At 42.4% G+C, this 16,061-nt stretch overlaps 1 protein-coding gene across 1 annotated transcript; it reads left to right on the top strand.

The window, feature by feature from the left end:
• Positions 1 to 2,188: 2,188 nt before the first annotated feature.
• GRXCR2 (glutaredoxin and cysteine rich domain containing 2) lies at positions 2,189 to 9,892 on the top strand. The gene is made up of 4 exons (XM_079965760.1): positions 2,189 to 3,210; positions 4,740 to 4,942; positions 6,312 to 6,539; positions 7,743 to 9,892. Exons 1-4 carry the CDS (start codon positions 2,826 to 2,828, stop codon positions 7,920 to 7,922), a joined length of 996 nt encoding a protein of 331 aa, XP_079821886.1. The 5' UTR covers positions 2,189 to 2,825; the 3' UTR covers positions 7,923 to 9,892.
• The last annotated feature ends 6,169 nt before the right edge of the window (positions 9,893 to 16,061 follow it).

The raw sequence follows: 16,061 nt of genomic DNA on the forward strand, positions 1-16,061 counted from the left end.
CATTATGCGTGTGGATGGACTTAATCTCTCTCTTTCTTCCCCACCTCCTGCACCACCACCAAATCTGTTCCAGAGGGATGAGGAAAACCCAGAGGAGATTTTGGGGAGAGCATATGTGAGAGAAGGAAAGGGAGAGGAAGTTCCACTGTGCTAGCACAAATAATTTTGTATGCGCCATTTAGTTGCACAGTTGGACCCTGCTAGAGTCACCAGTTTTAGGCTCCTAGCTCTTTACGTAATGCTGGTGTTAATCATCATCAACAAAACAAAACAAAACAAAACAAAACAAAACAAAACAAAACAAAACAAAACAAAACAAAACAAAACAAAAACAACAAAGCAAATTACAGTAGCGGACTGCAACAGCAGGAGGTTCAAAATATATATTATGTACAGGAAGCACCCATTTTAATGTGTCTGACAGCAGACTTGGATAAATTAGTAGATGACTGCATTAGCTGGTTAACAATAGACCAGAAATGAAAATGTAAATTTTCATCAGAGCTGTCATCTGTAAAAGGACATTCATTGCTGATAGCATGGATGTAAACCAAATGCTTGTAACATTTAAGCCAGGCAAGGTGTTTTCTTCAAATGCTTTTCCAGAAAAGTGACTGTCAGTGCAAATTAGTCAAATTACAGTGCAAATTAGTCAAGAAATTCTGGTATCTCCAAAAAAATTAGTCTTTTTATCTCACCGCTTCCCAAAGGAACTCAGAGCAGTGCATGCGTTTTTTCTTTCCTTTGCCCACACAACAAACTTGCGAGGTGGGTTGTAGCCACAAAGTGTCTGCTTTGTGGCTGAATGATGATGCAGGGGTTACATTCCAAGACACTGCACATTTACCGGTAAGTGAAATTGCGTATATTTGAAACACCATGGAGAAAGCCTGCAAACACCCCTTTCCACCCCTGCTCCATCTCATCCCTTTTTGTGATGTTTTTGGGTCACCTCTGGGTTTGGCATGATGCACATGTGCCTAAAATGGCTACTGCCTATACTTATTTCAAACAGTCAATTAGTTGACAAACGCAAGGTATAAATTTTCATTAACTATCACGGAGGCACAGAAATCAACCAAATCAATCAATAACAATTAAGAGTGCACTAAGGAAGTACCACCCTTGGTGGTACTTGTTGCCATGCAATGGTCAGGATCATCCCTGCCCAACTCTGAGGCTTCAAAGTTGGAAGGAAGGCTGGGCACTTGCCAAACGTGCTAGAGCCTGGGAGCACAAGCTGCGTTGATGTCAAAGCTCGGCTCTCATTGAACCCCACTAAGCACCAAAGGCTCTTCACACATCAAATTTTAGGTGTAATATTTGGAAATCTAAGGGCGGACCTGAGAATACAATGTATGAATGTCACAATCTGGTGTTTTTGAAAATGTGTGTGTTATCCAGCTACACTAATGAGAGAGCCAGGATTGTCTCGGGCTCCTTGCTTATGTGTACTCTTAATCTATATTTATTTCTGTGCAGCCTGTGAAAGGGCCTTTGGACATACATCAGAAATTGTATTTGGTTGTTGTAGTTTTGGAGTGTGGGGAGCTTCTTAGCACCTCCTGTAACTTACGATTCTTAATTCAGATTTTTTTTTTTTAAATAAAAAAGGCAGCCATGACAGTAAAATTTGTGGTGCAGACATGCTCCCTCTTTTTGTCCTTCTCTACCCTCCCCATAAACTTTCAACATATATATATATATATGTGAGAAGGATGGTATGTATATCAAACAGTTTGGACTGAAACCATGTATGGCTTTAAAGGATAAAACCAACACTTTAAATTCAGCTTGGATGCGCACTGGAAGCCAGCATAGCTGATATAATGCAGGTGCATTATACATATATTTATTTGTTATTTCAATTTCTAGGCTGCCCTTCATCAATTTATTGATCCTAGGGTGCATTACAATATAAAACAAAACAAACAACAAAGTCATTCTGCACCTTAAACAAACTTGTTCGCATTTGAAAGCATACATATTGAATTTCAGAGCAGATAAACAATTGATTAACGGAATCCAGTCTCAGTTACATTGCTTCACTGAAAAGGCCTAAGGAAATAGGTTTGTCTTCAGCTAGCCTTTCAGTCTGCCCCAAGAACATTTAAAGTGCCGTCCCATTGGCAGGTCTCCGTCTCTCCCGATTGAGTATCATTTATGCAGTTACCTGCAGTCTTTTGTTAAAGGTGCTGGAAACTGGATTTCTGTGAGGGGTGAACTACAGCTCCCTCAGTTCTTTGCGGGAAGCAATGTGCTTTAAATATGTTTAAAATGTCGTGATTTAAATGTACACAACATTTCTCTTTCTGTTGGTGGTAAAATCAAGATTTTCTTTAAACTGGAGGTGAACCTTTCTTCTTGATGTTCTGCCACTTATTTCTGTGATTCATTAAGGCGAAATGGCTCAACTCAGCTGCCAAATAATGACAAAACCCAGTGCAGGTTCTGTGCATTTGAAACGATTCATGTCACTATGAATTGTGCACACATCTATATGCCTATTTCCTTTGCCTCTGATGATAAATCCACTTTAACCTTTTCCTTCAAAGACAACACAATTTTACGTCTTACAAACCCACCCCGTCACCATTTTACTTCAGCAACTTTCCCATTACATTTCATCGCAGCAATTGTTGCTTCTCATGAGGCGCTATCAATGTTTCATATCAAGGTGTCCTCTTAAACTGTAATGTGAGAGAGCCAACTAGAACTGTTGAATTATACATTGCCTAGCTGAATGTAAGCAGCCTTTTTTTGTAAGTCCAAAGCTATCCCTTGCTGAACTAATTTCTGGGAAGCACCGTGAAAAACCCCTATCTATGGATGAGCTTCAGATGAAATTGAGCCCCAGGCATGATGCAAGATCCCGAAAAGTCAGATTCAAAATCTCCTCTGCCTACAGTGGTCGAGTCTTAAAGCAGGTATACGAAGATGGACAGGAACTTGAAATCCCGCAGGAGAAATATCCTCATAGTTTTCGGCACTGCAGCATTGAACCCAAAGACGACTTCTTTGGGCTTGGTGAAGCCCCAGGATCTGGGTTTTGTCCATCAGCTAAAATGAATGCGCAGAGGATCAGCGTATTCAGAGAAGGGAACAAATACACCCTCACGGGGAGCCCTTCCCTCTTAAATGACCACCAGGCAGAGGAGAGCCATATGGTAAGTAATGTTTGTTTAATAATGACCCATTATGGAAATAATTGTAAAATGGCAAATGCGGTAGTCAGAAGCAGAACCTAGTTCTCATGTTGGCCAAGAAATTATCCTTTTAAAATGCTAGTCTTCCTATGCCTTGGTGCTTAGACCCAGGTGAGCAACAATGTAGAGTTGCCATACTTCAAAAAGTGAAAATGTGGACAGAAAAGTTGTTGAGCTTTTCTTTTCTTTTCTGCCAAAGTCGTTAAGCAGCCCTAGCAACAATGGGATGTACAGTATGAAGTGCAACCTGTGTAAAATAGCTGGGAAAGGCTACAGAATACATAGGAAACAAACAAACAAACAAACAAACAAACATCAGCCAGAAAACCACTGAGAGCTTTAAAATCAATATCACTGAAGAAAATGGCAGGATTTATGGAGCACTTTATTCAGTTTCATTCCTTATGGTGAAAAGTGAAATCCAATAGGACACAGACAATGCTTTTAGGTTCTGCAGCACTTTTTCTTCAATGAAAGAAAGCATTTTGTAAAACATGAATGATGAACGAAACAGCTCAACTACCTTTTTGCCTTCTCCTTCCTACAACACAGGTGTGTTTCAATGTCCATTTACATACATGGGAATGAAGGTGCAACAGACCTAATGCTGGGAATTTAAAATGGCTTTTGATTCTCACTGACTCTGAGCCACCAGGTACTCAGAACCACTGCAGAATTAAAGACGATGGTTTTGACCATCAAAATCTTACCTGACCCAAATACCTGAAGAAGTACCTCACCCTGACCTGTATTAGCCAGCCTGTTTTCTTAGATCTGGTGGGCAGTTCCTTCTCATTGTCCCACCACCAGGAACAGTACATTATATGGTGGTATGGGACAGGGCTTTTTCTGCGGTGACAGCCTGGCCTATGGAATCTCTCCCCCCGCCCCCAGCCTGCTTTTGCTGTTTCAACACCAGGCGAACTCTTTTTTCATCCATTTTCCTGGACTTTGGGAGGTTATTAGTAGTTTTGTCCCCGCTATGAATGAGAAGCCCAGGTTGTGGTTCCTTGGCCTTCTTAAGGATCTGCTGTGTTTTTGCTGCTATAATAAGTTATGATGAATTGGTTTTATTGTAATGTTCCTTTTGTTCTTGTATTAGCACCTGCCCTGGAATCATCTAATGAAGGGTGGGTAGAAATATTCTTATAAGAAATAAAAAAATAAAATAAAATAAAATAAAAATAAAATAAAATAAAATAAAATAAAATAAAATAAAATAAAATAAATAAAATAAAATAAAATAGTAAAATAAAATAAAATAAAATAAGATGCATCCATAAGTAAAACCTACAAAAATGAATGATTTGAAGCACACCAAGAATACTGACCCAATGGAGCATGTAAGCATTGTAGAAATTCCAAGGAACAGGCGGATACAGGTGATACAGATACCTGAGAGCTTGCTCCAGCTGCACTCCCCATCCCAAGGCACACGGGGCAATCTACTATTCCGGGTCCTGTGCGACTCTCGTTATAGGTGGATATTGTCCACAGTGGTTTTTAAAACTGTGTTTTAATGTTACTTTTAAGTTGCCTTAGGAAGAATTGCACCCTGCAAGACAGAAATAATGTTAAAAGATGAAAGAATGAATGTCTCCTTGCAGGCCCAGGACCCGCACTCTCCCCACCTCACCAACCGGGCTAGAAATGAAGGACACCACACCATCAGAATGGGATCGAATCAGGCCACAACTTTACTGACTACAGATGAAGAGGTTTGGCATAGGCAATGGGTAACCCTTTACTTCTGGCCTGCCTGCCAGAAATGACATCAAGGGTCAACCCGACAGTGGGGATTCATATGACTTATGTCAAATAGGGGGATCCCCGCAGGGATCACTGCCTTGAGGAGTGCTGAGGCCCAGGCCCCTGTCTGGGCATATGGACAGAAGCAATTCCTCCAGAGATACCCTCCCCTCCATACAAGACTAAGGTTACCCAGTGCCTAAACTGCCAAATTTGTGATGATTGCTATGAGGTAGGCCAAACCCTCAGGCCAAAGCCAATTTGCCTGATAAGCAAATTCCTACCTGGCTCTCAATACAGCAACCATCATTGCCACAACAAGGCCAAAGCAGCTGCGAAATGCATTGTTGAAGGAGTGCGTGTGTTGATGGGACGAAGTGAGCTGAGTGTCGAGGGCTGGTGCAGGTCGGCTTAAATTCCCCCAGAGTGGACCTGAGGGAAGCCTAAATGTTCCGTCAGGCTCGCCCCTGGGAGCGGATCCAGCTCTCTGAGCTGGCTAGCCATTGGCCAGTTCAGCAGGCTGGCACGGAGCCGGCTTCCATGCCAGGAGGATGTGAGCCAGAGTTGACATGACGGCTGGGGAAAAGTCCTCTGGCACTAATGACTCTCATTGTGTTCAGGGAAGGAGGTGTCACCCAGCCCGCAAGGCCGCTGCGCCCATGAAGGGGTAAGCAGACTTATTTGGACCATTCCCACTTCACCATTTCTGCTTCCCATATGCAGGAGCCACTCACTAGAGGAAGTACCAGTCACTGTTGCTGGTTCTGGGAGTCATCAAAGTTTCCAGGCAAGGATGGGGAAGCTGAGAAATGTTAGGAGACCCCTATTCCCCTCACAAAATTAAAAATTCCCAGTGTGGTATACAGTGGTACCTCGGGATGCGAATGGGATCCGTTCCGGAGCCCCGTTCGCATCCTGATCAGAACACAAGACGTGACGGCGTGTCTGCGCGTGCTTGGGTAGCGTTTCGCCACTTCCGCACATGCGCGTGACAGCATTTTCAGCGTCTGCGCATGCGCGAGTGGCGAAACCCAGAAGTAACGTGCTCCGTTACTTCCAGGTTGCTGTGGAGTGCAACTTGAACACGCACAACCTGAAGCGCATTCAACTCAAGGTATGACTGTAACAATCAATCCCTCTTCCCAGGGAACTCTGGAATTATAGCTCTGTGAAGGAAGTAGGGATCTCCTAACAACTCTCAGCACCCTTAACAAATTACAGTTCCTGGGAATCTGTGGGGAGAAGACATGACTGTTTTAAGTGGTATGACATTGCTTCAAATGTGTACTGTACAGCAGATGGGGACCTAAGAGAGCTGTTGGACTTTCAACTTACATGTTCCCTGCTTCATTTCAGAATCCCCCTGTTCTAGATATTGGGAAGATTATCATCTACACTAGCAATCTGAAAATCATTCGATCACCACTAACTAAGAAGGAACTGGTGAGAAAAATAATACAGGATGAAGGACTCGAAGACTGGTCCTTCACATACCACGAAGGAAGAGGAGAAACGTGCAGTAACCCAAGTGATGAGAACATAAAGGAGACTGAATGTGAGCTTGTTCACAACGAGCATATGCAGGTAACATGCATGGTACATTTGGGAGCAGATGCAGGCATTAAGACGTAAGGTAGTAGCGTCTCCCTGCTCTAGAGATGTAAAAGTATATGCTTGTGAATTAAAAGAAAAAGGGAAACAATGACATTCTCCAAATGTTGTGATACGAAACCTGTCAGTTCCAGGACTTATGGCAGAGGTGGGGAACCTCAGATCCAGTGGCTGAATGTAGCTCTCTGTTACACATACAGTGGTACCTTTGGTTACGAACTTAATTCGTTCCGGAGGTCCAGTCTTAACCTGAAACCGTTCTTAACCTGAGGTACCACTTTAGCTAAGGGGGCCTCCTGCTGCCGCCATGCGATTTCTGTTCTTATCCTGAGGTAAAGTTCTCAACCCAAGGTACTACTTCCATGTTAGCGGAGTCTGTAACCCAAAGTGTTTGTAACCTGAGCTGTTTGTAACCTGAGGTACCACTGTAATTGAAAAGTAATGCAATGGGACTTTATAGCATGCTAATGAATAAAATCAGTAAACAAACTGATCCTCTAATTCAGAATGCCACGGCTTTAAAGCTTATGGGATATCCAGTTGGGGAATCCATTGTGCTTAAATTAAATCAACGGCAAGAGATTGCTTTGCAGCTTCAAAATTGTATAAAAAGAGTCTTTGCCTCATTGATAAAGTGAACATTTCTAAAGAATTTCTATTTAAAAACAAGGCATCAGGATTTGAAACAATGGACTGACTTATGGGACTTGAGTGGACATGCAAGAAGGTACCAAAGGGATGTTTCAGGATGGGGGGCCTTTGGTCCAAAACAAGGTACATAAATGAGCCGTAACATTGTGGGTGGTGCTCAGCTATGTGTTGCTTGCAGTAGACCCATATAAATCAATGATCATGACTAAGTTAAGTCATGTGTGACTAGTCATTAAAATTCCGAAATCAGACCTGTGCAAATTGAGGAAATGTGTGCGCATTTATTTTGCGTAACTTGTACAAGAAACAAGGGAGCATTAGCAAGGAACTAGAATCACAGGGAGGAATAGATATTAGTATTCCCACTAATATTTATCAAGCAAACAGAAAAGCGAGATGTTCAAAAACCATAAGAGCCATACACATCTTAGAGGGATTTAGCCTGCCGATTGGATTTACTTTAGGTAAAGGATTCTGTGAACTGGTGTTAAGGAAGCTTATTTGATCAGTCCCTTTGTATTTCAGGAAGCAAATGGTGATATCAGTTGCTCCCAGTGTAAGGGATCAGGCTCTGCACCCTGCTCTGTGTGCCACGGAAGCAAGTTTTCAATGTTGGCGAACCGATTTAAAGAGTCCTACAGAGCTCTGCGATGTCCAGCTTGTAATGAAAATGGTCGGCAACCCTGCCGGACCTGTGTTCAATGACTGTATCTAATCTCTGGCTTCCTTTTACTTCCCTTGTTTGCTTGTTTTGTGTAGAAAAAGAATCCTTCAAGTTTTTATGTCTATTGTATTTACCTCTTTGCACTCAGGTTACACCTGCAGGTATAAAAGTGTTTGTATGCAATGTTAATATGTTACATAAGGTGGTACCCATTTAAAAATAGCAATTCCCTTCCATGACATTAAAAGTGCTATGGCTTGCTATCAGCTTGTTAACAAATTGGGCCATGATCCAGCCAAGTCTCATTGATTTCAGTGGATGAGATTTAAGATTAACTCTCCAAGTGAAATCATTTCTAAAGGGCTTAAGTTTGGCTGAATCATGTCCTGGGTTCTTTTATTTGACTCTCCTGTTCCAATTGAGAAACTCTAATTTGTGTCCCCGAAGTAGCAGCATTGAATAAGTACCATGCTAACAGCAGCAGCAGCAGCAGAACTCAAATGAGGAAGCCAATTGAGAGGGAAGCTTTTCCTTGTTGCATAAATTGGGTTATTTTTCATAGAAATAGTCTCACCTCCTCCTAGCCCCTTTCCCACAAGAGATATTGAAGTTTTGCACCCATTGATAACTATATCACAACTCTTGAACACATGTTTACCCTAACTTTGCATATGTTTAGGCTAATGGTATTCCTCGTAATCTGATTTCCTGGTTTCAGGTATCGTAGGACAGAAATGAACACTCCTTTTGCAGCTTGCTAGAATAAGGATCCTTCTAGATGCAATCAACAGCAGAAGTGTCTACACCTCAACTGATAAAATAAATCATAACATGTTATATGATTTATAATTTCATTTGCCCTTTTACTTTACCATTTCTGAGCTTTTTCAATCCACACCCCATTTTGCATATAGCTGCACATTTATCCCTCCTGAGGTGCATGCCGTTTTCTGAAGATCTAGCTCATTTCAATTTTATTGTTATTAGAGCACACTGTGTTCTTTTGCTGTATGATTTAGGCAGCACCTCCCAGTTCTAAACACTACCATAGAGAAGGAGGGAGGGAAATACCAGTGCAATGGGGGGAAAGAGAGAGAAAATGTGTATTTTATGGCCTTATTCAGAGAGATGCTGCCACTGATGTTAATGGGGGAAGTTCTGCCTCTCTCAGGATTCACTTGTTAACAAATAGAGCTTGTGTTGTTTAAAATGTGTCCCCAGTTGTAATTTCTAATTAGTTTAGATGAAGAAGCAGTGCTGAATACTTAGCATGCTACCACTTGCAGCGCCAAAACCACTACAAGTAAGGAAGTAAATGAAAGTGCTTTCTACTGTTACTCTGTTAATGTCAAGGCTGGCTTTGCTTACATATGAGATCTAAGGCTCTTGATGAGCCAAGAGATCTCTCACATTGTTTGCCTGCTGAGTTTGCAAGGATAGCCAGTGTAATTTATGGTCAACTGTGTACTTTGGGATGTGTATGTTAGAAGATTTCTCTGAAAACAGCTGTATTAGTAGCACTAATGCCATCATATTTCTAAGACCTGACTGAATTCTCTTAATGTTGAAATTCTGAAGTACGAATCCCATTCTGCTTTGAAGATTATCTTTGCAAATGTATAACTACTGCTAAGACTTTTCTCAGTTCTAAAAATGCCTTGAATTTTAATGGAAGGATGGCTAGTGCACAAAATGGGGGGTGTTTCAGATGTTATCCTTCCATCCACATAGAACTTATGACCCCTGCTGTATTTCATTTCTGAATCATTCCATGTCAGTTTCGCTTCACTGCTGATTCTAAGACTGAAGCCTACCTCAAATATGGCCTGTGACTTGTGAAAAGCCAGAATAGCACATGTTTACAATGGGGGGGGGGGGCAGGGGGACGGACAGCTACGTATACCCTGTGTGTATGGAAACCTTGCCTTTCCATAAGCAAAACAGGAGTCCTGTGTGCAGCGTTGATTCCCAGCCAATGGCCAGGACGCTCAAAACACTCAAACAAACAAACCACTCAAAAATCATTTTCCTTCAGGACTCCAAAAAGATTAAGTGCTGCACTGGATTGCATCAGCTTCAGGTTACCACATTCTGAAATGGGCATGGCAGCAGCTCAGCTTTAGGCCTTTCAGTGTGGCTATACGTCTTACAAGCCATGCAAATGCCATGAAATGAAAACTTCACATCAGTTCCGCTCTGAATAGATGCTCTAAAAAACGTGGGAGCTCAGCTCAGCACCTCAAATGCAAATTACATGTCTGAGCAACAGACCTCAGTCTTCAAATGTGGGTCTAAAATAGAGGGATATATAGTATTTGATCCAAGGCACTGAACTGTCCGTTGCCTGGTGCAGAACCCTTTACAGCCAGCTATTTCCCGCTTTGCAGTCACCCTCATCCCCAGGGACTCCTCACACCCCACTTAGGCTCACTTCCTGAAAAGGATGCCAGCTGGGGAACAAAGGATATTGGGGAACAGACTGAAGGGCTAACAGCAGTGATTCAGTCCCACCATGTGTTCCACTGCTGGTGCTTTTAATCACACCCCCATCCTCTATTGTTACCTATAGGTGTCATTGGGGCATCTCTGCTTTTGAAGATAGAGGTCCATTGCTGTCACATCTGCTGAGAACCTCAGAGGCAAAATTCACATTTGGCAGCATTCTGGCCTTTGAACGCCACTCTAAAAGGCAGCTTCATCATTATGACTATTAAATAATAAGGCTAAGGCATTGGCTAAGAGGTTCTAAATACAGTAGTGAGTAAATTCTAGGAGTATCACTGGGATTGCCTTAGAGAAACAAATTTGGGTCAGGCTTTGGCTGTGATCTAAAAGGTTTGTAGAAGCACTGGCATCCACAAGAGCTTTCCACTCAATTCAATGGGAATAGTTCTGCATGCATAGTTTGGAGATTCACAGTAAAGTTCTCACATGAAAATACTCCATGCTCAGGTAGGAACACCATCTTCACACAGCATCATGTATGTCTAAGGAATTTTTCAATCAGGACTCAGATATGTAATTGCCTTTGGTCAGATTCCTTAATCATTGCTTAGATTGTGATTTTCTCAAAATTTCCAAATGTATTATTTGGAAATACATCCCACTGAAATAAATGGGACACACCACCAAGAAATGTGTTTATGATTGACATGTTAGTGATTTTGTGAATGTTTTTGTTGTTTTGTCGTTTAGTCATGTCCAACTCTTCATGACCCCATGGACCAGAGCACTCCAGGCACTCCTGTCTTCCACTGCCTCCTGCAGTTTGGTCAAACTCATGGTGGTAGCTTCGAGAACACTGTCCAACCATCTCGTCCTCTGTCATCCCCTTCTCCTTGTGCCCTCCATCTTTCCCAACATCAGGGTCTTTTCAAGGGAGTCTTCTCTTCTTATGAGGTGGCCAAAGTATTGGAACCTCAGCTTCAGGATCTGTCCTTCCAGTGAGCACTCAGTGCTGATTTCCTTCAGAATGGATAGGTTAGATCTTCTTGCAATCCATGGGACTCTCAAGAGTCTTCTCCAGCACCATAATTCAAAAGCATCAATTCTTCGGCGATCAGCCTTCTTTATGGTCCAGCTTTCACTTCCATACATCACTACTGGGAAAACCATAGCTTTAACTATACAGACCTTTGTTGGCAAGGTGAATGTTACTCTATTGGATAAAAATAATAAAACTGCAAGGTTTCATGTGAACCTTTTTAAAGCTCTCTTTTTTGTTCTATGGTAATATCAAGCCTTTCATGCTTCTCTGTGGCAAGCATATGACCCAGTGAACTACCCTGGGGACTTTTCACAGGGTGGAGTAAGAAATGCATAAAACCAATAAAACAATACAGCATTGAGACAGAGACAAGTACTGCCTAAGTGCCATTATTATTCATATAAGTAAACACGAACAAAATATTTCAACATATATTTGCCTATCACAGCCAAGCTACCTGTGACAGAAATACTGAGCCTAGCATTTGCACAAAAGGAAATGTTTTACCAGGCTCATAAATATAAAAAAGACTGGTTCCTGGTTTTCATCTCTTGGTCACATTGCAACAGGATCAAAAGACACAGCATAGCTCTGTACCTGAAGCACACTGAAATGCATAATTTCTTCCTGTGGGGTTATTATTATTATTTTCCAGAGATGTCAGATGGCACAAGATGGTAGGAGCACTTCCCACAGGCCCTGGAAAAGATCTTGTCCAGCAACAGGGGCATCCTGGATTGGGAAGCGGGTAGCTTGTGCCCGTCAACTTGTCACTCATGTCACTGGAGAGACATAACAACAGGCCATGGACCCATTTCCGCAGGTCCAGCCACAAGCCTTAACCCAGTGGTTCTCAAACTGTTTTCTAGCACCACACTGATTTTTTTGTTGATAAGAAATACAATGGGAAACAACAAGAAACAACTCCTAGCAGTGCTTGATTTATAACATAGAACACAACTACTTTATACTATGAAAGTATAAAGTATAAAAGTATAAAGTATAAAACTATCCAGAAAGTATAAAGCAATGAAGCTACTTAAGTACATGAATCATTCCCAAAATATAATTATAAATGAGCCTCTTGCATATTACCTTAAGTATGTATACAACTCAACGAGACGTGCAAGCTTACTTTTGCTGGGTAATCTCGTTTATATTAAGTCTAATTTGGGAAAAACTATCATTTCCTCATCAACACAAAGACGCCTTTCTCTTTTCTGATCTTATATTTGTCAGAAAAGATATCCATCCTAACTGTTCGATCTAAAGCAGAACATTGTGAGCCCTCCATCCCATCTCTCTCCCTCGCTCCCCACCCCCTTTCACATCGAAAGCCAGTGGTAATACTTTGTTGTTGTTGTTGTTGTTTAGTCGTTTAGTCGTGTCCGACTCTTCGTGACCCCATGGACCAGAGCACGCCAGGCACTTCTGTCTTCCACTGCCTCCCGGAGTTTGGTCAGACTCATGTTTGTAGCTTCGAAGACACTATCCAACCATCTCGTCCTCTGCCGTCCCCTTCTCCTTGTGCCCTCCATCTTTCCCAACATCAGGGTCTTTTCCAGGGAGTCTTCTCTTCTCATGAGGTGGCCAAAGTATTGGAGCCTCAGCTTCACGATCTGTCCTTCCAGTGAGCACTCAGGGCTGATTTCCTTAAGAATGGATTGGTTTGTTCTTCTTGCAGTCCATGGGACTCTCAAGAGTCTCCTCCAGCACCCTAATTCAAAAGAATCAATTCTTCGGCGATCTGCCTTCTTTATGGTCCAGCTCTCACTTCCATACATCACTACTGGGAAAACCATAGCTTTTACTATACGGACCTTTGTTGGCAAGGTGATGTCTCTACTTTTTAAGATGCTGTCTAGGTTTGTCATTGCTTTCCTCCCAAGAAGCAGGCGTCTCTTAATTTCGTGGCTGCTGTCACCATCTGCAGTGATCATGGAGCCCAAGAAAGTAAAATCTCTCACTGCCTCCATTTCTTCTCCTTCTATTTGCCAGGAGGTGATGGGACCAGTGGCCATGATCTTCGTTTTTTTGATGTTGAGCTTCAGACCATATTTTGCGCTCTCCTCTTTCACCCTCAATAAAAGGTTCTTTAATTCCTCCTCACTTTCTGCCATCAATGTTGTGTCGTCTGCATATCTGAGGTTGTTGATATTTCTTCCGGCAATCTTAATTCCGGCTTCGGATTCATCCAGCCCAGCCTTTCGCATGATGAATTCTGCATATAAGTTAAATAAGCAGGGAGACAATATACAGCCTTGTCGTACTCCTTTCCCAATTTTGAACCAATCAGTTGTTCCATATCCAGTTCTAACTGTAGCTTCTTGTCCCACATAGAGATTTCTCAGGAGACAGATGAGGTGATCAGGCACTCCCATTTCTTTAAGAGCTTGCCATAGTTTGCTGTGGTCGACACAGTCAAAGGCTTTTGCATAGTCAATGAAGCAGAAGTAGATGTCTTTCTGGAACTCTCTAGCTTTCTCCATAATCCAGCGCATGTTTGCAATTTGGTCTCTGGTTCCTCTGCCTCTTCTAAATCCAGCTTGCACTTCTGGGAGTTCTCGGTCCACATACTGCTTGAGCCTTCCTTGTAGAATTTTAAGCATAACCTTGCTAGCATGTGAAATGAGTGAAATTGTGCGGTAGTTGGAGCATTCTTTGGCACTGCCCTTCTTTGGGATTGGGATGTAGACTGATCTTCTCCAATCCTCTGGCCACTGCTGAGTTTTCCAAACTTGCTGGCATATTGAGTGTAGCACCTTAACAGCATCATCTTTTAAAATTTTAAATAGTTCAGCTGGAATACCATCACTTCCACTGGCCTTGTTATTTGCAGTGCTTTCTAAGGCCCATTTGACTTCACTCTCCAGGATGTCTGGCTCAAGGTCAGCAACCCCACTACCTGGGGTGTACGAGACATCCATATCTTTCTGGTATAATTCCTCTGTGTATTCTTGCCACCTCTTATTGATGTCTTCTGCTTCTGTTAGGTCCTTAGCACTTTTGTCCTTTATTATGGTAATCTTTGAATGAAATGTTCCTTTCATATCTCCAATTTTCTTGAACAGATCTCTGGTTCTTCCCATTCTGTTGTTTTCCTCTATTTCTTTGCATTGCTCATTTAAGAAGGCCTTCTTATCTCTCCTTGCTATTTTTTGGAAATCTGCATTCAATTTCCTGTATCTTTCTCTATCTCCCTCGCATTTTGCTTGCCTTCTCTCCCCCGCTATTTGTAAGGCCTCGTTGGACAGCCACTTTGCTTTCTTGCATTTCCTTTTCATTGGGATGGTTTTCGTTGCTGCCTCCTGTATAATGTTGCGAGCCTCCATCCATAGTTCTTCAGGCACTCTGTCCAGCAGATCTAAATCCTTAAACCTGTTCCTCACTTCCACTGTGTATTCATAAGAGATTTGATTTAGATTGTATCTTACCGGCCCAGTGGTTTTTCCTACTTTCTTCAGTTTAAGCTTGAATTTTGCTATAAGAAGCTGATGATCTGAGCCACAGTCAGCTCCAGGTCTTGTTTTTGCTGACTGTATCGAGCTTCTCCATCTTTGGCTGCAGAGAATATAATCAATCTGATTTCGATGCTGCCCATCTGGTGATGTCCACGTGTAGAGTCATCTCTTGTGTTGTTGGAAAAGTGTGTTTGTGATGACCAGCTTGTTCTCTTGACAGAACTCTATTAGCCTTTGCCCTGCTTCATTTTGCTCTCCAAGGCCAAACTTGCCAGTTGTTCCTTTTATCTCTTGGTTCCCTACTTTAGCATTCCAATCTCCTATAATGAGAAGAACATCCTTCTTTGGTGTCACTTCTATAAGGTGTTGTAAGTCTTCACAGAATTGGTCAATTTCAGTTTCTTCCGCACCAGTAGTTGGTGCATAAACTTGGATTACTGTTATGTTAAAAGGTCTGCCTTGGATTCGTATCGAGATCATTCTATCATTTTTGAGATTGCAACCCAGTACTGCTTTCGCAACTCTTTTGTTAACTATGAGGGCCACTCCATTTCTTTTGCGGGTTTCTTGCCCACAGTAGTAGATATGATGGTCATCCGAACTGAATTCGTCCATTCCCATCCATTTTAGCTCACTGATGCCCAGGATGTCAATATTTATTCTTGCCATCTCATTTTTGACCACATCCAACTTACCCAGGTTCATGGTTCTTACATTCCAGGTTCCTATGCAATATTTTTCTTTACAGCATTGGACTTTCCTTTCGCTTCCAGGCATATCCGCAACTGAACGTCCTTTCGGCTTTAGCCCAGCCGCTTCATCAGCTCTGGATCTACTTGTACTTGTCCTCCGCTCTTCCCCAGTAGCATGTTGGACGCCTTCCGACCTGAGGGGCTCATCTTCCAGCGTCATAACTTTTATATGCCTGTTGTCTTTGTCCATGGAGTTTTCTTGGCAGGGATACTGAAGTGGCTTGCCGGTTCCTCCTCCAGGTGGATCACGTTTGGTCAAAACTCTCCACTATGACCTGTTCATCTTGGGTGCCCTGCTCGGCATAGTTCATAGCTTCTCTGAGTTCTTCAAGCCCCTTCGCCACGGCAAGGCAGTGATCCATGAAGGGTAATACTTTATCACACACTAATGTGACCAAGAATTAGAATTCAGGGTGGCTGAAAGGGAAGAGAGATAGGGTTACATAGGTAGGAACAGGATAGGGGGTCCCCAGGGACAGG

The sequence above is a fragment of the Podarcis cretensis genome (assembly GCF_951804945.1).
Source record: "Podarcis cretensis genome assembly, chromosome: 2".
In the NCBI taxonomy this organism is placed as follows: Eukaryota; Metazoa; Chordata; class Lepidosauria; order Squamata; family Lacertidae; genus Podarcis; species Podarcis cretensis.